The sequence below is a fragment of the Syngnathus leptorhynchus genome, chromosome 14 (genome assembly GCF_054491065.1).
Source record: "Syngnathus leptorhynchus isolate UIUO chromosome 14, UIUO_Slep, whole genome shotgun sequence".
In the NCBI taxonomy this organism is placed as follows: Eukaryota; Metazoa; Chordata; class Actinopteri; order Syngnathiformes; family Syngnathidae; genus Syngnathus; species Syngnathus leptorhynchus.
Window position 1 is genome coordinate 1,752,659 of NC_141208.1, and position 26,517 is coordinate 1,779,175.

The 26,517-nt window shown below is 44.5% G+C and overlaps 2 protein-coding genes and 1 long non-coding RNA gene across 6 annotated transcripts in view; 1 reads left to right on the plus strand and 2 right to left on the minus strand.

Annotated features, from left to right (window-relative positions):
• Positions 1 to 3,557: 3,557 nt before the first annotated feature.
• Positions 3,558 to 25,544, plus strand: LOC147045880 (uncharacterized). Its single transcript, XR_015068146.1, has 4 exons — positions 3,558 to 3,905; positions 6,209 to 6,265; positions 8,017 to 8,111; positions 19,345 to 25,544. It is a non-coding gene; the product is annotated as an uncharacterized LOC147045880 (long non-coding RNA).
• Positions 8,279 to 12,556, minus strand: LOC147045881 (uncharacterized). The gene is made up of 2 exons (XM_085929544.1): positions 12,036 to 12,556; positions 8,279 to 11,547 (listed from the first exon to the last, which is right to left on the minus strand). Exons 1-2 carry the CDS (start codon positions 12,298 to 12,300, stop codon positions 11,117 to 11,119), a joined length of 696 nt encoding a protein of 231 aa, XP_085785670.1. The 5' UTR covers positions 12,301 to 12,556; the 3' UTR covers positions 8,279 to 11,116.
• LOC147045882 (receptor-type tyrosine-protein phosphatase F-like) overlaps positions 20,808 to 26,517 on the minus strand; it is a 180,470-nt gene continuing 174,760 nt past the window's right edge. For all 4 annotated transcript variants that reach the window (XM_085929539.1, XM_085929542.1, XM_085929543.1 and 1 more), the window contains 8 exons: positions 25,148 to 25,267; positions 24,747 to 24,901; positions 24,387 to 24,672; positions 23,482 to 23,660; positions 22,132 to 22,258; positions 21,713 to 21,993; positions 21,509 to 21,644; positions 20,808 to 21,275 (listed from right to left, as the gene is read on the minus strand). In XM_085929539.1, the coding sequence (XP_085785665.1) occupies positions 21,207 to 21,275; positions 21,509 to 21,644; positions 21,713 to 21,993; positions 22,132 to 22,258; positions 23,482 to 23,660; positions 24,387 to 24,672; positions 24,747 to 24,901; positions 25,148 to 25,267 (1,353 nt within the window). In that variant the 3' untranslated portion in view covers positions 20,808 to 21,206. The remainder of the gene's footprint in view (positions 21,276 to 21,508; positions 21,645 to 21,712; positions 21,994 to 22,131; positions 22,259 to 23,481; positions 23,661 to 24,386; positions 24,673 to 24,746; positions 24,902 to 25,147; positions 25,268 to 26,517) is intronic.

The following is a 26,517-nucleotide window of genomic DNA, read 5'->3' on the forward strand; positions in this document are numbered from 1 at the left end:
TGATCTGTGACGTCACACTGACACAGGTGTATCTAATCACTTTATTAGGGAAAAAGTTTAACTGAAAGTGAAAAGTGCCACACCCGCCCTCACCCCCACTTTCTGATTGGCTGTTGGATCTGTGACGTCACTCGGACACTCTATTAGGTACACGGCCATTTTCAGGTGTACCTAATCACAGGCCACTTCATTAGGGAAAAATCATGGTCAAAACTTAAGTGAACGTGAAAAGTGCCACACCCGAACAACCCCCCACTTTCTGATTGGCTGGTTGATCTGTGACGTCACACTGACACAGGTGTATCTAATCACTTTATTAGGGAAAAAGTTTAACTGAAAGTGAAAAGTGCCACACCCGCCCTCACCCCCACTTTCTGATTGGCTGTTGGATCTGTGACGTCACTCGGACACTCTTTTAGGTACACCGCCATTTTCCGGTGTACCTAATCACAGGCCACTTCATTAGGGAAAAATCATGGTCAAAGCTTAAATGAAAGTGAAAAGTGCCACACCCAAACAACCCCCCACTTTCTGATTGGCTGGTTGATCTGTGACGTCACACTGACACAGGTGTATCTAATCACTTCATTAGGGAAAAAGTTTAACTGAAAGTGAAAAGTGCCACACCCGCCCTCACCCGCCACACCCGCCCTCACCCCCACTTTCTGATTGGCTGTTGGATCTGTGACGTCACTCGGACACTCTATTAGGTACACGGCCATTTTCAGGTGTACCTAATCACAGGCCACTTCATTAGGGAAAAATCATGGTCAAAACTTAAGTGAACGTGAAAAGTGCCACACCCGCCCTCACCCCCACTTTCTGATTGGCTGGTTGATCTGTGACGTCACACTGACACAGGTGTACCTAATCACTTCATTAGGGAAAAAGTTTAAGTGAAATTGAAAAGTGCCACACCCGCCCTCACCCCCACTTTCTGATTGGCTGTTGGATCTGTGACGTCACTCGGACACTCTTTTAGGTACACCGCCATTTTCCGGTGTACCTAATCACAGGCCACTTCATTAGGGAAAAATCATGGTCAAAGCTTAAATGAAAGTGAAAAGTGCCACACCCAAACAACCCCCCACTTTCTGATTGGCTGGTTGATCTGTGACGTCACACTGACACAGGTGTATCTAATCACTTCATTAGGGAAAAAGTTTAACTGAAAGTGAAAAGTGCCACACCCGCCCTCACCCGCCACACCCGCCCTCACCCCCACTTTCTGATTGGCTGTTGGATCTGTGACGTCACTCGGACACTCTATTAGGTACACGGCCATTTTCAGGTGTACCTAATCACAGGCCACTTCATTAGGGAAAAATCATGGTCAAAACTTAAGTGAACGTGAAAAGTGCCACACCCGAACAACCCCCCACTTTCTGATTGGCTGGTTGATCTGTGACGTCACACTGACACAGGTGTACCTAATCACTTCATTAGGGAAAAAGTTTAAGTGAAATTGAAAAGTGCCACACCCGCCCTCACCCCCACTTTCTGATTGGCTGTTGGATCTGTGACGTCACTCGGACACTCTTTTAGGTACACCGCCATTTTCCGGTGTACCTAATCACAGGCCAATTCATTAGGGAAAAATCATGGTCAAAGCTTAAATGAAAGTGAAAAGTGCCACACCCAAACAACCCCCCACTTTCTGATTGGCTGGTTGATCTGTGACGTCACACTGACACAGGTGTATCTAATCACTTCATTAGGGAAAAAGTTTAACTGAAAGTGAAAAGTGCCACACCCGCCCTCACCCGCCACACCCGCCCTCACCCCCACTTTCTGATTGGCTGTTGGATCTGTGACGTCACTCGGACACTCTATTAGGTACACGGCCATTTTCAGGTGTACCTAATCACAGGCCACTTCATTAGGGAAAAATCATGGTCAAAACTTAAGTGAACGTGAAAAGTGCCACACCCGAACAACCCCCCACTTTCTGATTGGCTGGTTGATCTGTGACGTCACACTGACACAGGTGTATCTAATCACTTTATTAGGGAAAAAGTTTAACTGAAAGTGAAAAGTGCCACACCCGCCCTCACCCCCACTTTCTGATTGGCTGTTGGATCTGTGACGTCACTCGGACACTCTTTTAGGTACACCGCCATTTTCCGGTGTACCTAATCACAGGCCACTTCATTAGGGAAAAATCATGGTCAAAGCTTAAATGAAAGTGAAAAGTGCCACACCCAAACAACCCCCCACTTTCTGATTGGCTGGTTGATCTGTGACGTCACACTGACACAGGTGTATCTAATCACTTCATTAGGGAAAAAGTTTAACTGAAAGTGAAAAGTGCCACACCCGCCCTCACCCGCCACACCCGCCCTCACCCCCACTTTCTGATTGGCTGTTGGATCTGTGACGTCACTCGGACACTCTTAGGTACACCGCCATTTTCAGGTGTACCTAATCACAGGCCACTTCATTAGGGAAAAATCATGGTCAAAGCTTAAATGAAAGTGAAAAGTGCCACACCCGCCCTCACCCCCACTTTCTGATTGGCTGGTTGATCTGTGACGTCACTTGGACACAGGTGTATCTAAATACAGGTCATTAGGGAAAAAGTTTAACTGAAAGTGAAAAGTGCCACACCCGCCCTCACCCCCACTTTCTGATTGGCTGGTTGATCTGATCTGATATTTTTATTATTTTTGTATAAGTGATGGGTCTTTTTTTTTTTTATATAGTTAACAGATCTGAGATATCTGTGATATCAACCAACTCATATAACAACGTAAAACACATATATTGTCATATAAAGCAGTGAACCAAATGTCTGATTTTTATGTTTTAAATGGCGAATATAAAAACAAGGAATAAAACACCAGACAAGTTTGAAGACAAATGTTTATTAAAATAATTTTATTTATTTATTTATTGTAGCGAATGCAAAGTCCCTAAGCAAAGCAGTTGCCTCCTGGTCTGCTGTATGGAGGGTGTCTGTGGAGAGGACAAACTTCTATGATGTCAAAGTCAAAGTCTGCTTTATTGTCAACTTCTTCACGTCAAGACACACAAAGAGATCGAAATTCCCACGGTGACAAGACATCACATATTAAATATATATCATATATATTAACATTCAAGTCAACAATACAAAAAGTAAAAACAAGAAGGCACATACAATGAATAAATGAGAGCAATGAATAAATAATAAATAAATGAATGAGCAACATGGTTGAAATGGAGCTTCATGCAATCAAGTTGCATTTAGCTTTCATAAAAGAAGTGGTGTTTCAGTGAGTGGTTCTTTCTTTCCTTGGCAAATCGTAAATCGACATTCTGGCTTACATAGTTCACGCCAGGAGGGAGACGCAACACGTTCAATGACTGATCCGTTGATGCACGGGGTGAAAGAAGGCAGTTCACCCATTGACTCGTTGGCGAACGGAAAAGTCAGGATTCGTTCCCTCACTGATCCGTTCGTTCTCGCGATGAACTAGAAATGCAAATCACACACTCACTGATTCGTTCAGTTGGTTACGTCATTTTCTTCGTCGTTTTGTTTTACGGCGAGGTGGCACCAGCTTCAATGCGCATTACCGACACATCATATGAACTGAAAAAAAAGAGATTCGTTCACTCTCGCTCATTGAAGATATTCGTTCCTTTGAACGAATCGTTCGAGCCAGCACCACCTGTGACCGTGTCCCACATCCCTCCGCCCAGCAAAGCGGTCCCGCGCAACAACGGTCCACAGCATTTTTATGAGTTTACAAGTGTATTAGTCATTACAAAAATGACAAAAAAAACATAATTACGCCGTATCGGACGACAAACTACAAGGTATAAAACTTAAGCTAAAAGTATCCAGTTATAGTCCGGAAAAGACTGTACGTCCAACACCACGCTAGCCACAACCGCTTGGAATCAATCAGCAGACAAACAAGGTAAGTGATTAAGACCGCCAGTAATTAAAGCCAAATTTTATCCTTTCACTTTCTAGACTTGGAGTTCATACCTCAGGAGACAAGGAGCCTTTTCATGCTGCACTTGATTTTCTTTTTTTAGTGTTCGCCACGGGCCAGTGCGTAAGGACAGTAGTGTCGTGAGAGAAACTAGCACGAGCTTCAAGCATGTGTCATGTTACACCATCAAGCGCCTCACACGAGTGGGGCGGGTTGTAGAATTCTTAACTTTTAGCTTTGTTCGAAATTGAGTACAAATTGCAACCAATTACCCACGACAAACTCCCCTTTTCTTCGTGTGTGTAGGCAGTTGGGATGTGTTTTGACTCAGCATCACCACCTGAGATAAGCCGGGAGGTTCCTGCGAAGTCCAAGGACTCTGATTTAAAACAAATAAACTTACTTTAAAAAGACAAAAGAAATCAGGGTGGATTTTCAGGAGCACTGTTAGGAGGAGTTGGAATTTCGTGCACAAGTCAGTCACACTCCGCTTTTAAGAGCAGGTGCTACGTCAAAGCTCAAGTAAAATAAAATGATGAAAACGAGAACTCGATCGCCCCCATAAAGACTAAGTGATGGTTCTCCGCGGAGTCATTTGCTTCCTTAAAAGGAGCAAAAAAATGCCCTTCCCGTTCCATCTGTCTGGAGAAGCCCCAGAAAGTAGACTTCTCAACATTCTCGGATCGTTTTAACTAAATACGATGTCACTTGACTTGTGATAGTTCATATGATGTCACTAATTAAACAGTTTAGCTAAACGTTATCTGCTCGAACGATCTTCTTGATTCAGTGTTTACTGTTTGACATTAAGTCCAGAAACCTCATTTAAACATGACATAAGCATCAGGCAGCAGAGGTCAAAAGTCAGACAGTACAAAACTATGTTTGGCTTCCAAGGCCTGCCGGGTGAGAGGGTTTCAATTCCTTTTCGAGGTTAGAAAGCAGTACTACTGAATTTTAATGCTTACATACCATTAGAAACGCAATAAGCACAAGGGCTAACAGTTGCCTTCTATGTGTTGTCACTCTTTAAGCAATGGTTATGTGAACACAAATGGTGCAGCAAGACTTGGAGACTGATCAATACTCACAAGAATCTATTTGTGTCTTCTGCCAATAAGATAATTACCCATTAGCGATGACACCTCAATGAGCAGCATGATATGCATTGTGGGATAAAGTGGGACAAAAACTTTAGAATTATTTTTAGCTCTACTCGTTCACCAGGGGGCACTGCTGAGTGGCAAATAATGCCCATGTCTATGTATGTCAGAGCAATTTAAGGCTTATTACTTGACAAAAAGCCAGATCCCTTGGGGAGGCTTGAATGTCAATCATGTGTTTTTTATAATGATTATGCGAAAATGTACTTTGTGTACGCCGCGCCGTACCGCACATACCTCACAATTGTGCTTCATTCACATTGTTAGTGACGGCCTGGAACAAATTATCATCAAAACCAACATTTGTTGTTTTTGAGGTCTTTTGGAAACACAACGGAGCGCAAAATCAGACGGGAAATAGAAGCAGAAGCGGACACCAAGCGGAACAATACAAGTTGACTGCGAGATTCATGAACTTAAAATGTCGATGCAGTCGCGCGTCTTTTGCTGGAAGTACCTCAAAGACGGCAAGACATCAAAACCAGAACACAGAGCTTCCTCTGTTCCTCAAAGACACGCGATGCTCTCGCAGAATAGTCACCATTCTTTTTAAGTTAAGCAATGTACAAATGACAAACCTCCTTCCTCTAGCAAAGACCTCATGTTAGCAGCTAAACTGCATCTTCTCCAGCTGTCATTGATTTGGAAAGCTAGCCAGTTAAAGATGCTAGCTTCATTTAAAACTAGAAGAAGCCCACAAGAAAAAAGGCATGAAATTGGCTCAGAAGGTTGTTGGCATGCAGAAAGGCCATGTAAGCAGATCATGAGTGACCTTTTTTCAAGTTTAAGCAAGAACTGGGTGAAACATTGACATAACTTGACAGCTATAATAGATTTTGTTCCTAATACAGTATGACCAAAATGGATTTCTTGAAACTGGATTCCATTGCTGATTATTTTTTTTTTTCCTTCCCAAAACTTCCAAAGATGCTTCTAAACATCCATTCGCCAAAATGAACTTGAAGTGCAAAATCTACTGTATGTTTTCGCAGGTCTTCTTGTGATTGACACTCCTTCCAAATGACATGTTGCAAAATTAATAATTTGAAAACTAAAACCTGAATTAGCAAAAAAAAAAAAAAAACAACTGGGGGATAATTTAATTATTTATTTTTTTTCCAGGATGAACCAAAAGTGGCCCCTTCAAACCAAAATGGCAGACTTGCTGTGCCTTTTCAGGTGAGTCTTTTTTTTTGTGACTAAACACTGCTACCAAAAAGGACGCTCAGCGAAACTGGCTTCTTTTCCTGTCTCCACAGATTTTTTTTTTTTTTATTACTGTTGGTCGTTGATAAGAGCAAAGCTCAAAATGTGTGCTGGGCTCAAGAGAGGGAGGGACGACACATCTGTGTAAAATGTCTCCCGCGAGTGATGCGTCTGCGCGCTGACGCCTTCTCCCTAAAAGCCACGGCTATAAATCCAACACATGTAATCACACAGAAAGGCTGTAAAGCAGTCACTTCATTATTATTATGCTATATTGTTATTAATATTACAACGCTCGTGCTGAGGAGGAACACCTGCTGTGGTTGTGACTCTTCAGATTTTTCCAAGTTAACTCGAGGCTGTTGTCCATGCAATAGTTGTACGAGAGTGTGTGAGTGCCTGCTGTGTTTATTGTACATCTTGCCAGTGCAGTTCATAACAAATGTCTTGCTTATGCTGACTTCATCGCTTCCTGCCGTGAGTAGACGTTCCTCTCGGAATCTGCGGCCTCAAGAAAACTTTCAAATGTGGAGAGGAAAGGATCTTTGTGTTCAATACAAAAAGGGCATTATGGATCATTTGATATCGGTTGCATTACTTTTCCTGACAAAAGCGGACTTTTTTTGAGAAAATATACCAAAGAAAAAGGGAAATTTTCTTGAAAATATCAAACTTTTGGTTCTCAAGAGTTATTATTTTGTCCTTACAAATATGAGTATTTGTAAGTATTGTTTTTTTCCCCACGAAAATATATAGCTTCTTTCTTCATTATTTTTTATTATAAACTAATTGCTTTGATATTAAAACGTCAACTCTTTTTTTATTTGGCTCCAAATCGCTCGTGTTGTTTTCCCATTGACAGCACCGGTCGGCAGTGAGCGGAAATAACTGTTTATCTCTGAGGCAAAAGAAAGTCACAGCTGTTAAAAACATTTTAATGTTTTTTAGTTTTTTTTTTCAGTGGGTGTGCTGAGACCCACATACAGTCTGGAAATGACATCAAAAAATGTAGTTGATACCTCTTTGCCGCTTTTCTTCCTGTAAGTGGAAGGAGGGTAAATTCCTGACATAGTTGATTTTATTGCAAGTCCGGAGGTGTGATGACAGGGGGGGGGGGGGGGGTGGACTCCATGTTGGATGTGAGAACATGAGTTGACTGACGTAGTTTGTGGACCTCAGCGGCGACGACAGGTGGCCTCCGCTTTCTCTCTTTTCCTCACTCATGACCATTGATCATTTGGGTCATGAGTGAGCCGTCGTTGCCTCCTCGTGCACTTGATATCACCATCTCGTTCTAAACAAGTCATTATTTGGTCGCTTTGGCAACAGGAAGTACGGCTCTGAGGCAGCAGCCGCTGGCATCGGTTGGGTTGCCACGTCAACCAATCCGCATGCACATCACGCACCATGATACACTTTCATCAACGCTTTCTCGGAATGTGTCAGGAATCGTTGATGGCAATTACATCCTCCTGTCATGACAAGTCTAGGAAAAGTCAAGACGGGAGATACGTTTGCTGAGCCGCTCGCTCCATTTTCATGTTTGGTAACACACCCAAAAAGTCAATCCAAGTTCACGCGTGAAACATATGACAACATTTGGGATGAAATTGTTTGACCTTGCTATGGATAAAATCACTTCATTGTGATTAAAACTGCCTTTGTGTCTTATGAAATAAGTAAAAAAAAAAAACCTCATCTTCATCTGTATTTATCCATCTCAGGGGACGGACGCTTTTCTTCATACTGTCACTTTGTTGACATCCCAGTGCTGAAGGGCTGATCTTGCCGACGTCACATGACCAAACCAAGAAAACAGGTGAGTCTTGACATTTGTTACCTGAGTTTATCTATTACCTCTAATCTGAAAGTGTATAAAAGCAACAACTAAAAATAACCTGAGGTGTAAAATAATAGATTCTTATTATAATACTGGTAATGACGTTTGGGAGAAATGAGCACGGCACAGCATGGCTACCTGTGAAATGATGTTTATTCAGCAGTCAGTATAGAATGATCACAAACATTGTTTTGGCACAAAGTTGCTTCCTGATAATAAGCTTGTATGTAAACTAAATAAATACGCAGAACCATAATTTACTTCCCAAATAAATACACAATGTCAACTACAATAATGATGCACCGCCCATTTCAAAACACAAAACCAACACAAGACTGCCAAAGGTGATGTTCGTGACAATAGCTTCTTTTTTCCGTTAAAAGCCGAGCGGCCTAGCGATGGATCTTTGGAAGGCGGCGGTAATTTTAGGGTTGAGTGCAATTAACCAACGGTTTGGATTACCTTAAATATCCGCTGGTGTAAACATCCGCAAATTACATCCAGAGGGTTTGCAATCAGCCGGGTACTTGAGACGTTTTTGTTTGAAATTGTCATTACAAGTGTTTTGGCAATTGTGCGCGGAAGGATCATGTAAGTGTTTGGTTTAGGGAGAAGGTGTTTGTTTTTTTTGTTTTTTTGTCTTGGGTGTGACTATCACAGGGATGGGGAAGCCTTTGTTTGACAGAATGTCAGAAGAACATCCAACTCGCTAATGTTGCTATTATACAATGAAAAATATTTCTTTGATTGTTGCAGTCATAGATGGCCCTCGGATAACTTGTGGTGGAGGTTAAAGTTGAACCATCTCGTTGCAAAATTATACTCGATTCATTATTCTTATGTGCTTGTCTTGTTTCTTCTCTAATAATGAGCTGATTTGTGTCAAACGTTTTCCCTGTGACTAAAAAGCAAAGTGTGGAGAGTCTCTGTTGGTAGAGCAACAAAACTCTGAATAATTCCACTCTTTCATTTTCTCTTTTTGTGTTTTTATAAAAGAGCTTCAGCCCTTGTAACAACAACTGCCAGTTGTTTTTCCCGTCATGGCAAGATTTTTGTGAGAGGGTCAATTGTCAGGGATGAAGGTTAGGATTGAGGATAAAAACGTCATTAAGGTTTGTGTATGGATTGGGTTACAGGTTGAGTTTGGTTTGGGATTAGGATTGGAAAACGGTGGAAAAAATGAAAAAAGGTTCCCCATCCCTGCTTCAGACAGAATGTGTGGAGGTGGAAGGTGGAGTCATCTACGCAAAACACAATAAATAACACTGGATTCAATAGAATATAGCTATAGAATTCATCAATAATAGACTTTCCGATGGAATAACACTGCAGTCAGTCAGTAACATGCACGAAGCAAAGAAATCATTCATCATCATGAATTTCCCCACGGAAGATTATACAAGGAGCTCAATAGTTAATTGGTAACTTTAATGACACTTAAAAGGTGATTTAGCATCCATGTTGTGATTGCGTAATCTGGAGGACTGTGGTTTGTGTGGGTCTGACACAGACATAAATGAAACATCCACAAAATTCCTGTCAATAAAAAAAAAAAAAAAAGCCGCAACAGTTTCTGACAACGCTCGTGTGCGCCGCGACTCGGGAGAACACACCGGAATAACAAAAAGCAAACAGTGGAGGCAAGACGGACATGTCTAGACAGCAGCTTTCATTCACTCTTCCTTTTTTGTTTTCTTTAGTGTTATTCTTTTAATTGTTGCCAAGCGAGTGAGTCATGCACTCGTAACGAGGAGGCTGAAATTGTTTTAATTGTTTCTGCGGCACATTCCTTCGATGTCATCTGTACTTGGCTTTGCGATTTCCCTCGACGATGTGTCAAAAACACACAAGGCGCTTGTACCAGCAAGTTCTTCCCTTCCTTTGTGTATATAAGAATCAATAACATGTAGACTTTGCTGGGTTTCGCATGTAAGTATACATAAGAAATTGTTCCAACGCAAAGAACCAAAATAGTTTGAGGAACAAGCGGTAAATACGTGATTTTGCTTTTGTTGGCTCTGACTCAACATCACTTGCCGCTTGCTCAGCTAAAGGAATAAATTAGTTTGACTAACAAGTGGTTGTGACAAATATGTGGCTTTGCCTTTGATCCCAGCGTATACTGACTTGGTTCTGACTCAATATGAAGACTGACACAGAGCACAATATGACTCGATATGAATAGATTCTTGTTCAGATGAGGAAAATCCAATAGCTTGCGAAACGAGCAGCGGCGGGATAAAAGATGACTTTTCCTGAGAACAGATATGACTCAAAGTCGGTAGTTTCTTGCTCGGTCGCCGAAATAAATGCAACGCTTTGAGAGATGAACGCAAACAAATGCTGTATATCCACCCAGCATATCAATTGTTCAGATAAAGAACTAGCTTGAGAAATGAGGTACGATGAGAAAATGTTGACGTAGCCTTTACAACGTGAAGTCAAGTCAATACGAAATGTGAGTTTAGACTTAGGTAAGGTTTAGTGTTTAGTGTTTTTCGAGTTTAGCTTTGGTAAGGGATGACATTAGAGGTGCTGCAAGGATTAGACTTGATGGGGCATCTCGAGTTTGGTAATATGACTTCATCTAAAATATCCCTGATAGTTTTATGAGTGACATTTGACAATCAACTCTTTTCTGCCAATATTTGTGTACGGTCCAATTTTGCTGGCAGTTTCCCGCCAACGTTGCAAAAGCTATTCAGAGCGTGAAATGCCATGACGGCGTCCAACTACTCAGCGTTGGTCACACGGTACTACGACAAGACAGCACGCACGTAATGTCGCTACATAGCTGTCACACCATTGCTTACAGTGTTACTACACAGATAGAAAAGAGAATACAAAAACCAAATGCGGATAGCTGTCACTGTCCGCCCGCTTGTCCGTTGTCTCGGTATCCTTCTGAACGGATTCCTGATCTCCACTTTATATTCCATAGAGCTTAGAGCAGCATGAAGAAGTGAGTCTCGGCCCGGGCGGGGTCATACGCAGCCGCAGTTTTTGGCCGAAATGTTTTGTATGGTGTGGTAGCGGCTGCGGTTGTCCAGGAAAGAGAAATCCTTCTCGAAGGCGGTGGGCCGGCAACAGGGGCCGTTGCCCACCTTGTCCTTGCGACCTTTCTTCCGGAAGCCTGTCCTCATCATGTGCTCCATGGTGATGTCGTAGTTCCGCCTCTGCGCCGTGCACTTGCCGCTGCAGTAGCGCAGCATCACCGTCTCGTCGCTGTCGTAGCCCAGACCCAATTCGCTCACCGTCAGCTCCAGTTCCCTCACCGAGCACGACTTGGCCCGCCGGGCTCTTTTAGTCCTTCGGCTCTGGCTTTGATCACGGTTTTTCCGTCTCTTCCCGTCCAGTAGTGTCCCCACCACGTGCTGAAGCTCGCCTTCTGTGAAGCTCTGGAACATCATGGACACTGGACAGAAGATGCCAGAAGTTGTCAGAATAGTATGCAACAACTTGTTGGATTTAAGGAGGGGGCCAAACCTCCAGGACTGCTGTCCTGCATGTTCTAGATGAGTTTGATCCCATTTAAGTGTTGGCTTACCTCTAGAGTTTCTGGAATTTCTGGCTAAGTTTTAGAATCTACCCGAATGCCTCAATTTGGACTTTTCAGATTGTGACTGTGGCACAAGTTGAACCACTTCCCAGCGCATTTTCCCCGCTGACTTTCACCCTGCGGTGTGGAAGATTTATTCGTGAAAATAACTTGTGTACAAGTCGGTGAAGTTCGCATACGGCGAGAAATGTAAGGCGTTAATTGCCTGAAGATTATTGCAAGACATTAAAACCTGCTCGAACGTGCTTCGGCGACTGCTTGTAGCGTGATGTCATGTAGCGTATCGTTTACTTGTTAACGCATATTTGGTGTTGGGTGAATGCGAGTATGAAGGTGGATCTTACATTCTGAGAGTAGGGAGTTCATGTTGTCTGCCGAGCGTGTCCTCCGATGACCAGCCCTGGTCCAGGTGGCTGCCGGCGATGAGGATGGAGTTCCTGAGAATGACGTATGTCGCGAGGAGAATGAGGATGAGGAGGAAGATGAGGCTTGGTGTTTAGTTTTTGCTTTCGGGCGTCCGGCGGTGGTGGCCATGTTTCTAACGAGGATGATGGACAGGGCGGCGCCACAGAGCATGAAGGCAAAAGTAGCACTTTTCCATAACTTCATCTTAGAGCGTGGAGGAGCATTGAGACTCTGGCAAGAGAAGGAGATGAGAGGAGGAGGTAAAAAAAAAAAAAAAAAAAGTGTAGGCGGGTTGGTTGAATGTTTTGAAAACCATTAATCCCACAGGCCATATGTACATACATAAACGTAAAAAAAAAAATATTCTTTTCGACTCGCTGTGCAAGGAAAATGTGCTTGAAACCAAAAACGTTTGAATTTTGGGTTAGCTCACCTTTCACGATTACCACCCGAGCTTGTTCTTTTTATGCACTTATGGCTTCCCATTTTTCTTATCATGTCACTCGATTAAAAAAAAAAAAAAAATCATTTCCCTCCAGCCGGAAATAAGTAACTGTCTGTCTGTGTCTAACAGCAAATCCAGACTGGTCCTTAAAGTGTTTTACCAGAATGGCTTGTGTTCACACATGTCTGTGTAGCGCACACTAAAACATATGTACATGCGGAGGGTCGCCTTTAAAGCAGCAGTATGTAAATAATACGAGCATTGCTGTTGTGGCTTACGATCGTTTTTGGGCCGTCTGTGTTATTGGTGGACCAGCCAGGACACGTCACTTTGTGTTTGCGCTAGCATTAATGCTAATGTAGCAGCCATGTTCAGATTTGAACGGTTACTTTTGTTCTTCAAAAAATACAACAACAATATATTCAAATAATATATTATTTATTAGCTTAGCGTCAAGCGCCACAAAGTAAATGGGCCAAATGACCTTTTTGGTGACCTGTTTGTGAGTGAAGTGAGTTAAATTGAATTCCCTGCCAACATACAACACTCAAATATCAAATCAAGGCAAAGAAATCGAGTGCTGGCTAGCATGCTGAAAATCATAATATTAAAAACGGTTCTGAGTGTTGCGCAATTCAGTTGGACATGGCTGGAAACTACACGGCTAACCCTAGAGCAGGTGTACCTAAAAGTCTTTTCCCCGGAGCGAGAGCTGACAAGACGACACGGATGAGCACCCGGCTTCCGGAAAACTGCCGCCGCTGATGTTTGCCAGCGCGCCAACGGGCCGGGGGGGATGAGGGAGAAAGAGGAGAAGGGCCCAGGAGGAGAAGGAGAGGAAGCAGCAGGAAAAGTCATCGGCAAATAAAAATAAAAGAGTCCAATGAGGCCCTCGAAACAAAACAAATGTAGAGAAAAGAGCTCATTTCGTCTGCGTGTTTAGCTGGGAAGCACACGTGTGCCGCCACCGACAGTCTCCAAGGATCGTTTAGCATGTTTGAGGCTGACTCTTAAAGCTCAGCCAAGAATTATCAGAATGCTAATACCATCCTAGTCAAACCAACAAGTCGCTTTCTGTGTTTTTCTTTCTACACTGAATTCAAAGGCAAGATGGTAGACGGCCCACCATCACGCAAAGATAAAGGCACCGATTTAGCCAATCCAATCAGATTGCTTCATCCCTGTTGCCGCGCACAACCACCGGGGGGCAGTGGGCAGCATTTCCGCCAAAGATCAATCGCAACTAAAAAAAAAAAACGTCTCGGTCAAAAATGGACAGTAAGCGTTACCCTAAAAGTTCAAATTAGCAACTCACAAACTGCCCCAATTAGGTATTTAGCAATTTCTCATCATTTTATTTTAAAGACTTTAGTACACAAAAAGTGGGAAATAATATGTCAAATATGTTCAAAACATGACTTTGACTTTTTTAAATACATACGACAGTAACGGAGCAACTTTTTTCTCCAGCCCACGGTGGGCGTCCATTCAGAGGACGTCGCTTACAAATGCACCGAAACGTGAAAGGAGCTTGCAAATTCACATCTTTGGTCTGTATTTTGGCTCAGCGACAGCATCTGTCAGCGGCCACACGCGACTTCCGAGACTGTCCTTTTCTTTTGCCGTTTTACCGCCATTCCTGTCGCATGAGGCCAAAAAAGGGCTCTTGTTGTGGGTGCTCAAAGATGCCATTATTTGTGGGGTGTACAATAAATGAGAAATAATTGGGCCAGTGCCACCGCTGAGTAGCCTGGAGGAAGATGAGGCACCAATGTGACATGAAAACGCTTCTTGAGGTCTTGTATGAAGTGTCTCTTTGTGCGGAGGAGATAGCCGCTTTTTTGCTTTTACGACGGTGACCTCCTCGGGTCATGTGACGTGACCACAAAGTCAAAGGCTGCCCGCTCCCCGTCGCATGACACCTGATAATCCACTTTACATAATGGCTCTCGATATGAGACCAGCCGAAGTGAACGTCGCTTGCACTTCGACCTGTAATCGAGATGCGGAAGATTGCGATAGTGGCGTCAACAAACAAAACGGGAGATTGTCACCTACTGTGTGTCGTCGTGTGAATTTTTTTTTTAAAGTGAAGGAAGGGGAGGGGGGGGGGGGTCTCATCAGGAGGCGTGGCCTTGCCTTTGGCCTCCCGAGTCAGTAGCAGGTGGGCCAGGATCGGAGTGCTTGCAGAAGTAAGAGGGACATATTCCAAAGATCAGGGCGGGATTAGCACTAATGCCTGCAGTCGGCTTTATCTGCTGTCACGTGGGTGAACACCTGGCTGGCTGCAAGCAGGGAGCAGGCCTTTCCTTTACACTAAATACACTTTGCATGCGTGTGTACGTGTTAATCCAAGCCTAGCCCTAACGCTAGCTGTAACCCTCGCCCTAACCCTGACCATTCCTTTATTCAGAACTTGCCTCAGTGGGTTTGGAAAGGCTCTCAAAGTGGACATGCCGAGACAGGATTGGCTGTGTTTGTTGTATGACTTAGTTTTGCTCCATAGACTGCACTCGGTTGCAACGGTGTTTGTTTTGAAGTCTCCTTTAAGTACAGTTGCGTCGAGTTAGCCAACAAAGCGGTGGTGCCTTGACGGGTCTAGAGCGACTGGCTTTGCTGGGTCGTCATTTGAATCTTTGAACCTCCTAAGAATCACTTTCTATACGGTTTTTCAAGTCAGTAGAATGAGGAAACGAGCGCCGAGGTTGGTCTGGAGCGACTCGCTGTTTGTGATGAATTCAACTTTCTAGACTCCTAACCTTCCTAGTTGGCATGGAAAACAATGATGCAACACAATGACAAGTCCGGAGCTATCAAAGTTAATGTTCTAGGGAAACCGAGGAAATCCTTCAAGTTTTTGCCGGTCTGGAGCATGAGCGCGCAAGCGCTTGGATGAGTCTGGAGTCTATCACATTAGGGTCTGGAGCCACAAATAAAGGCGCTCAAATAAAGTCGATATTCCGGGGCTAGATTGGCTGTTCTAAATTAAGCCCAGCGCTTGAGTCAGCGAGATCAACAGAACACGGCTGGTGCTTGTTAGTGAAAGTTTCACACAAATGAGGGCAAACGTTGCTTTTATTGCAAAATCAACGTGGAAAACTGCTCAGGAAATGCAGGTCCCACACACTGATTCCTGTCGGATTGGACTACCGCGTGGAACGGCGCTCGCAAATACATATACAAGCACGGGCAAGTGCGAGTGTAGAAAATATGATGACATTTTGCTTGCATGCTAGCTTCCAAGAAAACAACTTGCCGCTGCCTCGCTCGCTCCACTTTTTCTCACACTTGAACTTGTCAGCTGTGAGATTTACCGAAGGGAGGATGACGTGTAATTAGTCGTGGATGAGTGCGATGACACTCAATGAAACAAGAACATTTCACTGCTCTTGTTTAATGATATACATTCAAGAATACTATTTCATGTCATTGTATTTTTCCATGGTTTACATTTTTGCAGATTTTGCTGATTTACATGAGCTGGATTTGTTAGGTGGGCTAAATATTTTTAGAATATCTTTTTGTCTTCATCAACTTTTAAATATAAATTAGGTTCTGTTTTCTAGTCGTCGTTTGTGGGCCATTCACAAAGAATTTTTTTTTTTTTTAAATGTGTTTATGAAATAAATGCTTTAAGCTAAAGACTTTCATGAATGAAATTTATTTAGCTTGGATTTTAATTTGATAAATTAATTTAATACTGCTTAAAATAATTGACTTTTTTCTTAACTTTTGTATTCATTCCAACACAAGACTTTTTTAAATTTTCCTTTTTTAAGTTTAAGCCTCATCATTAAACACATTTTATTTTGTCAGTAAACCGACATGTAATTTCCTAATTTCATTCCATTTTAAATGATGCGTTATTACAATTCTTTTCTTCCACTTGAGTGGCTGTCAGTAATCACACGGCTGTGCCACTTGCACACACGTGTGCCACGGGCCAAAAATGGTTCCCCGCTAACGAGCTAATCATGATGACGATTGGCCAAAAATGTCTTGAAAATGCGAGCGGAATGCAAGAAAAGGGAGAATGGCGTCACTGGCATTCCGTGACAAGCGGCGGCCCGAGCATGCAGGTTTGCTGCCGCGATTGGAATTAATCCCGGCATGCGCTCTACCACGCCGGGGTGCGACACCTAATAAACGCCCGGGCCATAAGCTTGGCCGGCTTAAAGCCGACAAAAGGAGATGCGGCGTCCTTACCGTTCGGGCCGGCTAATCCAGATTTAGCTGTGTGGCGTTTGTCTCGGGCTGACCTCCACCAGGAAAGTCCATCACCGTGTTGACGGGTGAGGAACTCTCATCCCGACTCGGCTCGGCTGCGCCCTCCGAAGAGGGAGCTGTCCGGACTTGATTTGGGCCCTTTGAGCGTCTTTCTTTTTTATCACTCGCGCTCCTTTGCGGAAAAGATCCAAATCCGCATTCCTGGGACTTTCATAGCTTTCCGAGCAGATTCGCACGGAAAGGAAAAGTTTGGAAGGTCGTGAGCATCAGCATCTCCTTCGCAGCTGTGAGATGGTTGAAGTGGGGCGGCGAGCCTCTCTGCCTGCCTTAGCTCGCCTCCCCCAGACCGCTCCAACTGTTGCTCCTCCTCCTCCTCCTCCTCCTCGGATTACCCCCGACATGATAATCTCCCTCGGGGCCGTGGCTCCTAAAGGATGCTTTGGCCCGGCGCAAACCAGGGCTTTACGTTCGTTCGCCTTCTGCTCGGCGAGAGAGTTGGGCCAGGAGTAGGAGGGGTCTGGAGGGTCCGCCGCAATCTTTTAAGGGGAATTAGGAAAGTTCCCAATGGGTTTTAACGCCACTAAGACAAGCGTAAACCCACTTAGGTGAAATTATCACAGCGGAGGCATTCCATGATAATGGAATTTGCCAACGAAAGCTCCTCAAAGCGCACTTTTTTGGGGGGAGCCACAGATGGTCGGTGTTTTGTTCGAGGGCCGTAAGAAAATAAACAGTGTTAAAGAAGATCCGCAAACAGGTGGGCAGGGAAGCCGATAAACAACAATCTTCACGTCTAAACATTCGTGATGTGCCGCCAGACCGCCCCATGAGTCACCTTGCGTGGCCTCCAGCCAAGACATCGACTTCAGAAATCTTTCCTCGCACCTCAAGAGAACAGAGTTGAAGGGGATCTGGAGCCGCTCTCTTTTTTGACATAGCACTTTTTGTAATGGATTCAACTTCGTCAACTCTTCAATGAGACTTCTTTTCAAGTCATCTGAAGAAGGAGGCAAGGGCATAGTGATGTGTGTGCAGATGGTTGCTTGGATGTTGTTTTCATGGAGCTAAGTGGGAAGGAAATGTGGTAAACAACAATCTCCGGATCTAAACATTTGTGACTGCTCGATGAGTCACTTTGCGTCGTCTGTGGCCAAGCAGCATCGAAGTGTTGGAATTCCTCCCAACACAAAAAGTTTACAAGAAGCCCCACTCGTCTTGCACGTGCACGGTGGGGGTCCTCATCTTGACTTTCAAACCTACAGCTGAGAGCAAGAGCCATAAATCAGATGAGACTCAATAATTCAGGTCGACGCTCTCTAAAGAAGCGCCAATTTATAAATCAATTGATACATCGTTTTTAAGACTACTGGAACATTTAGAGGTCTGAAGCATTGGCAGCATAAATAGTCAATTTCCCCTGATTGACAAAGAAACATTTGGTACTCTACGGGAGGTTGTTATATTCTTATTTGCAATAATCCAGTTTGATCTCTCTAATGAAGGCATAAAATGGACATGATCAATTGTCCTCCCCTTACGGCGGCCTGACCTGACCTGACCTGACCTGACCTGACCTGACCTGACCTGACCTGACCTGACCTGACCTGACCTCACTCACTCACTCACTCACTCACTCACTCACTCACTCACTCACTCACTCACTCACTCACTCACTCACTCACTCACTCACTCACTCACTCACTCACTCACTCACTCACTCACTCACTCACTCACTCAAGTTTAGAGAAACACCTTGAAGAAATACAAGCAGAGTTGATCTCAGTAGCAACCAACAGAGGGCGCCGTACTTTCAGACTCAGCTAGTTTTAGGCCACAACGGTCTGTAGTAAAACTCTAAATTGATAAACAACACACAATGTAGGTGTTTCTCAAATGATTTGCCATAATCAACTTCTCAAAAGATCTTTAATGTCAGAGTTAAGGTTCAGTTCTGAGCCAGTTGCAAATCAATGAATCTTCTTTCTATATCACAGGAATCAAGACGACTTTTGTGGAACGATGTGCCAAGCATGTATTGTCGTACAAAACAAAGAGGGAGGTTCCCCAGTTGGACCAAGTTAGCATTCCTTACATTTCCAAAGCAAACACAATGACATCCTCATTTACTTTACAACCACACTTGCCGAGGCTAGATTTACTTTAATTTGACACAGTTGAGATTTAGCTCTGAGCCTCAGTTAGCACCAGCCTGAGAAGCTCCCAAAACACAAGTGAACTTTACATTACAAGGCCATGTTTGACACGAGGCCCAGTTCCTGGCAGTGGGTCGTGCTGCTTTTCAGGCCATCGTTGGGAAGGAGCTCGAATCTCCCATATTGCGCACAGATGTCCGAGGGCTTTTTTCGCTTGTTAGATAGAAGAAGGAAAAAAAGAGCAGCTGCCCTAATCCCTAAATCAAGTTGAGGGAGACAATACGAGTGAAAGGCTCGAATGCGTACACTCGAGGCAGCAGCTTGGATTACATCTGCATGTACAAAATGAGCGAAAAGAACAATAAGGAAAAGCGTGTTAATATTATGCTAACGCCAGGATTGGAATTCTGTTCCTTTTTTTAGGTCTTGGTAGTGATCTGAAGGAAGCCCTCCCTCAATCAGCGTGCATATAAACACTGGATGGAGTCCAGGTGGTAGAAGCGGCTCAATCAAAGCACCAGCACGCTGCTTCGGCAAGTTCCACATCTTGGCCCAAACAGAAGCAGGTAGGAACAATAAAGCCTTTTATTCTTGCATGCGAGCTTGAAGAAATGAAGATGTTAAATATGGACCATATAAAGCTTTTCTTCCTTAAAAAAAAATCTCAAAACCCTAACTATAACCCTTAACCTAAACCTAGCGCTAACCCTTAAAAACAACCTTAACCCTAGTTTGAAATCCCTAACCATAGTTTGAAACCCAAACCCTAGTTTAAGACCCTAACCCCATCTTTAAAACAGTAACTTTAGTATGAAACCCTAGTTTGAAACCCTAATCCAAGTTTTAAACACTACTTTGAAACCCTAGCCATAGGTTTAAACCTTACTTTGAAACCCAAACCCTAGTTTGAAACCCTAACCCCATCTTTAAATCCCTAACTTTAGTATGAAACACAAACCCTAGTTTGAATCCCTAACCCTAGTTTTAAACCCCAAGCCTAAACCCTATCATGAACCCCTTCCCTCAAAAAAATCAAGGATACATACATTTTGCAATGAAGTCAAACAGGACGACTTTGTACAAAAAACCCAATTATGTATCTTTATTAACATCAAGGTTTTTCCCCTCCCCCCCCCTTTTTTTTTTTTACAACTCGTGTTCATTCGTTAACAGGTTTTCTTCTGAAATTCCAGTTCTTTATCAACAAATAGAAAAACAGTGTGTATGTGTGTGTACAACAGGTGAAACCCCGACAGCACGATGCATTCACAAGATTTTAAAATGAACAAAGTAACACCCTGCCCCCTTCCCTACCACCCACCCACCTGCCAATACACCCGCCACCATTACTTTAGGTGTCTGTGTGCTTGCGGCGGCCATCTTGGGGAAAGGTGTGTGCGTGGGTATGCTGTGACAACAAGGGGGGTGGCGAGGGTTTGTGCTGCAATATGTCCTTTTTTTTTGGTCAATGGTACAGTACATACGGCGTCTCTCAAGAACAAGCTGTGTGTACACTTATGCATCATTGTACATATATATAATCATATATATATATATATTTATATTTATAGTTCTATTTCTGTATAAAATAAGATCAATTGTGTTTGTCAGGTCGGGTGGAATGGTCCATTCTGTACAAAGGCCTTTTTGCAAAAGAACACAAAAAAAGTCATGTGCTTCGCTTTCCTGTACACACTCTGTCGTCATCGGCTGCAGGCTTAGCTTAGCAGTAGCTTAGCATCAGCTGCTTTGTGCTCGTCCTCGAGGAAACAGCAGGATAAAAGGCAGTTTTTTTTTTTTTTTTTGTCGTCTTGTTTTCTTTGTCGTCGTCATCGACTAAATCCCGAGCACGCAACAACGCAAATAAGTAGCTGGCCCGGAAGAGATTAGCATCTATAGCCTCGCTGTGCTATAACATACCCCCCCCCCCTTTTTTTTTTTTTTAAACAATACAAAAAACAATTTTAAAAGTAGCGATAATGAAACCAAAGCACCGGCGCCACATTAAGACACAATGTTAGAAAAGAAAATGATTAAAAAAGTAGACTAAACAATAAATGTAATCATTGTAAAAATGAATGGCGGTACCGCTAAATGAGGGACGGGTAGCACTGTCGACTGTACAAGACTTTGAAGCACAAAAAAAAAACAGTCACATGGATTCTGTCCTTCGCACTTCCCCATAAAGTAACAGGGTTGGGTGATAATTACCCCCCCAGGGCGTTCGATGGCTGAGATGGGACACTTGGCAGACTCCTGAGGGACTCGGACCTTGGCGCCTGGGGTTACGTTGCATAGTGGTCGAAGCTTCCCAGGTACTCCAGAGCCGCCCGGTAGCACAGCTGGTACTGGTCCTGTCACATACACATGGGAGTCACTTTCAAGGTCACCATGCAATGCTATCCTAGCTCAGTGGCCTAATAGTAGAGTGTCAGCCCTGAGACTGGAAGATTGTGGGTTCAAACCCCGGCCGGATCATACCAAAGACTATAAAAATGGAACCCATTGCCTCCACGCAAGAAAAGTAATGAGAAAAAAGTGGGGTGCCTATTTTTTCACTTTTTACTTCTATGGCTTCTTTTTTCACCTCTGTCTGCACCATGGCAGGCCGCTGGGTGCGAAGGGTCTTGACGGTCTGGAAGAGGTCAACCACTCCCTCATACCGCATCCTTTCCAGCACGATGCTCAGAGTGATGAAAACTCCAGTGCGGCCCACCCCGGCGCTGAGGAAGACGAGGACAAGCATTAAGTCATCTTGCTCCGCACTCCGTTTTTGCTGCATCAGTCCTACCTGCAGTGCACAGTGATGGGTCCGTCCTGTCCAAACTGCTCCTTGGTCTTGTGCACTTGTCCGATAAAGTCGATGAAGCCCTCCCCGGTCTTGGGCACGCCCTGCTCGGGCCAGTCGGTGAACTGGAACTGGCGGATGGTTCGGGACTGTCCGTCGCGGGCGTCCGTCACCTTGAATTCCCTCAGGATGTACTGCGGCATGTTGTACTCGGCCATGGGGTCCACCACAAAGTACTGGTAGCGGGCCGAGCGCTCGGCCGGCCAGTACTGGTGGCACTTTTCCTGTTGACACAAACCGTACACAGTAGATTGATTGGTTTATCAAATTCAGGAAGACAATTAGAAACTGTACATAGAAAATGTTTGGCTTGCAATCTGTAATCTGATATGATTATGATCAGGCTGGCGTTTATTCCTCACCCGTCCCATTTCCCGTAACTTGGTCAGCATGACGACAATGGTGGAGTTGTGCTCCCACAACATTCTCCAGAAGTCTTCTGTGGTCTCGGCCAGCGGACCTTGCGTGGCCAGGTAGGCCTTCTGCTGTCTGCAAAGACAGGAGAACATGGAGAAATCAAATATTGCCATGTAAATAAAAAAACATTGTAAATGCTTCATCTGAATTAGATTGTATTGGATGAGCAAACCAGATGATTAAATATTTTTCTAGTGCTTAATTCGACATTGTCCACCAAATGTTGGCTGGCAAGTTGCAGTGTGGTGCAACGTACGCACGAGGAAGGCAAAAGAACAATCGTCATCGGTGACATAATCCCGCCGAGCTATCTTGACGGCACAGCTGGAAATGAGCTCATTTGCTGCTGTGCTACGTGACCACCATGCTGCGGGCGGGCATGCGGTCCTGCTCTACCAGCAGCAGCAGGTGGCAGCAACGCACCGCTCAAGAAACCAGCGGACTGAGCACCTAACGCTCACATGTTGCGTGTGTTTGTGCATGCAGCCTTGCATGTGTGCATGCGGGCAACATGACAACACACACACAGCAGCTGAGTGAGGAAGCCACCGCAGGCGATGCGCTAATGTGGAACCGGGAGATTAGAATGTGCTGAGGGCCTTTTTTGCCTCGCACAAATACAGAAACAACAGATTGTCGCAAGACAGCCCAGCGAGGAGGGGGAGGAAGCCAAGGAGGAGATTTGAAGAGATGAATGGGGAGGGAGGATAGACAGAATGGAGGAGAGCAGTAGAAAAAGATAAGAGGAGGAGGTGACAGCAGTTGTAATGTATAATTTAATGAACCATTCCCCTAAGACAAATGGAAATGACACCAAAAAAAAAAACCCTGTAAAACTGAACATGTTTTTAAAGAAAAAGCCAAACGTTAAAACTGCTAATTATCACACTATGTTGGCATATATTAAATATAGTTGTGTAAAACAATTAATTACACAAACATGGCCAAAACATCCCACCATAATTGTTTTTCATTCATTTGGAAAGCAAAAAATAGATTAAGAAATATATTGTATTGGATCAATTAATTTGATCATTCTAAACATATTGTACTCTGTCAAATCATGTAATTAAAATCATTAATTCAATTACCAACTTTGCTTTCGGACATATTGATAAGGGAGGGAATTAACTGAAGAGATGGAAAAAATAACAGGAAAGCGAGAAAGTGCATGAAAGAAATTCAACAGAGAAAAGGAAGGAAAAAGGACGAGGAGAGATGACAGGTGAGAGCTAAAAAGTAGAAGAGAGGGAGACAGAAAGAAGCAAAGAACAAGGAGGAGACAAATGGCGCACCTGTATCCGTCGATGCAGCTGGCGTTGATGTAGTCGGAGCCCTCCACACCGCGGATGGGCTGAAGACAGACGCGCGTGGACTCGAAAGGCATGATGTTCACCAGACGGTTCTTGAACTTGTTGCACGGCAGGTTGGCGCTGATGAAGCGCGACGTGTGCGCCTTGGAGTTAGCCAGCCGCTGAGCGACAAACGATCAGATTGCAAATCATCTTTCCTCATTGAAATGAATGGAAATACCAAGAATCGGTTCCCAAAAATACGCCATGTGCTTTTTAAATGTGAAAACTAGCACTTTATGTTTGAGTTTTTGCTAAACGTGCCAAAATTATATAATTATACATCTGTAAAAATAACTCAACAGTTTCTGTCAAATTTCATTTCTGTTGCTGCTCGTGTGACTGGCTAGACAAGAAAGGTGACCAAATTTATGAACACTTAATGGGCGCATCTTCATTTCAAAGTGCTATTTTACAGAATGTAATATGAACAAAGAGCATGCGTGGAAGTGCGACACAAGCAATTTGACAGCGCTTTAGGCAGCAGATGGACCAGCAGGAGCGTATACGGATGGTCACGCTCTGCTGGCAGTGCTTGCGCAGTGTGTGCGTGAGCGTTGTGTGACCCCACAACACACAAACACCACACAACGGTCGGTTCCAGCCGTCTCTCATCGGCCGCTGCTATTATCACTTCAAACTCAGCACCGGGGCAAATGGAAGAGCGGCAACACCGAGAGGCCAAAACGCTCTCATGACATCACACTTGACAGCAGTGTGTGTGTCACCTTGAACGTTGTGTGTCTATGTAGTCACAGATTGTTTTATTTACCTACGTGTGGTGATGATAACCATAGAACGCGTAATGACGATTTTTTAGTTCTTGTTTTGGTATATTGTGTCGTTACCTTGAACTCCAGCTCCATGGCGGTGACCGTCTCGCCGGGCGGCGGCTGCGTCAGCTTCTGGATGTGCGCGTAGAGGTTGCGCGCCGGCACCTCGGTGTTGCCGCAGGTGGCCGCTTCCAGCAGCGCCTCGTGGATGAAGATGTACTGGTCCTCGGTCTGCACCATGTAGTTGCGCTGGGCCCGCATGCAAGTCACGTGGCCGTAGATGTCCACCGACTTCTCGTGCTTCATGCGCTCCAGCATGGCGTCGATCACGATGAAGCAGCCGGTCCGGCCCACGCCCGCGCTGCAGGGCACGGGGATCGTTATAATTCGCCCAACTTGACATTGGCGGGCACGCTAGCGCCTTGCCATTCGCACCTGCAGTGCACCACCATGGGTCCTGCGTCTAGAGGATTGCAGGCCTTGACGCGTCTCAGGAAGGCCAGGATGGGGGTGGGGTACTCCGGCACGCCGTGGTCAGGCCAGGCCATGAACTGAAACTGCCGCAGCTCTCTCTTCTCATTAGAACCATTCTGTCAAAAAAGGGAGGAAGGATAAAGTTCAAAAACGTGTCGCGGCACGCCGGAATCCAGTTAAAGGTCAAAGCGCTTTCATGACATGACGCAAGTTTCATTTGAAAAGCACCCGCTGTTTAATTGAATTGGCTTTTTGGTGTCCAGTCTATGTGCTTCAAATTTTGCCTTCATCCGCCCCTAAAATGACAGCTTCCACCTCGGAATTTTGCTTCCTGGACAAAATAGAAAAGTTCAGTGCTGTACCTTGTAGAGTGCAAAAGTGCGGACGCTGTAAGTGGCCAATTCCACCGTGTCCAACATGGTGACCTGGATCATGCCGTAGGTCTCGGTTCCTCGCGCCGGCCAGTACTGGTCACACTTCACCTGGCGGGTCGAGAGGGAGGGAGGGAGGGAAGAGGAGGCGGAAGGGCGGTTAGAACAGAGTGCGGCGTCGAGAGGAGAGCGCCGAGCCAGCCAGCCGAGCTGATTAACAAGGAGGGAACATTAGAAGGGTCGGATCAGAGGCGACGCGGCCTGTCTCATTAAAAGCTGAAGACTCAGCATCCACCCAAACATGACTGCACTCTCTCACCTTGTGTGTGTGTGTGAAGGCCACTTTGTCTTTCAGCAGCCTGTGATCATTTGCAATGAGCTAATTTTCAGGTGGCTCTTCTTAGGACTGGGGGGGGGGGGGGGGGGTCAAGACCACATGATTTGTCTCATGGACATCAGTGAGGGCCACTTAGCATGTCCGCTTCACAGTTATGAGATTGCGGCCTTTGCGTTTCCTCTCACACGTGCCCAAAACCGTCACGTGAGTAGAAATGCTTGTTAGTGGCGTTCAGTCATGCGCAAATCCAGCTGGGATTGGCATCAACTCATTTTGTCCATCCGAGCGTAATCTATAACCTCTTTGAGAGCCCGCACAGACATCAACTTGTGGAACTCCAGCTATCGAGCGGGTTAACCCGAGAGAGAAGCAACTGGTCAGCCGTACGAATATTTCAAATAAATAGTGATCAGAGCGAAAGAATATTTTACACAGGAATGTAGCAAGGGGAAAGAAAATGGTGGCCAACCCCCCCTTTGCAACGTTAAAATGACGACTCCGATTAACAACTTGTTAGTCACTTCAAACAGGGCTAATAAAGGTTTTACGATGGTGACAAAGTGACTTTACATTCCGCTTCCTCTGCCAGGCGGTCGGTCTTAACGCAAGGTGGCAAGGTGAGGTGTGATTGAACGCACGATAAACACACGTTTATACGTATGACGGAGCGCGCTTCGCTTTCATAAGCGCGTCGGCCAATTTGCCGAGATGAGTGATGGCCCGGGGAGCCGCTAAATTAAAACATACCGTGTTATGTTGCCGTCAAGCGCTTACCTGACAAAGGCGCTCGCCGTATTTATATTTATGCTGATGGATGGAACGGAAAAGCGGGTAATTATTTTTCCTTCCTTCAAGGCTTCCTTGTAACTTGTAAACTGATCGTTATGTGAAGGTTATGTTTCTAAAAACTTTCCCAACATTATTATTTTTTTTTGTGTGCGTATAGTTTGGCTATATTTTTAGACGCGGGCAAATGTTGGGTGACAATCCTCTTAACTTCAACTTAAAAGAGTTTTTTTTTTTT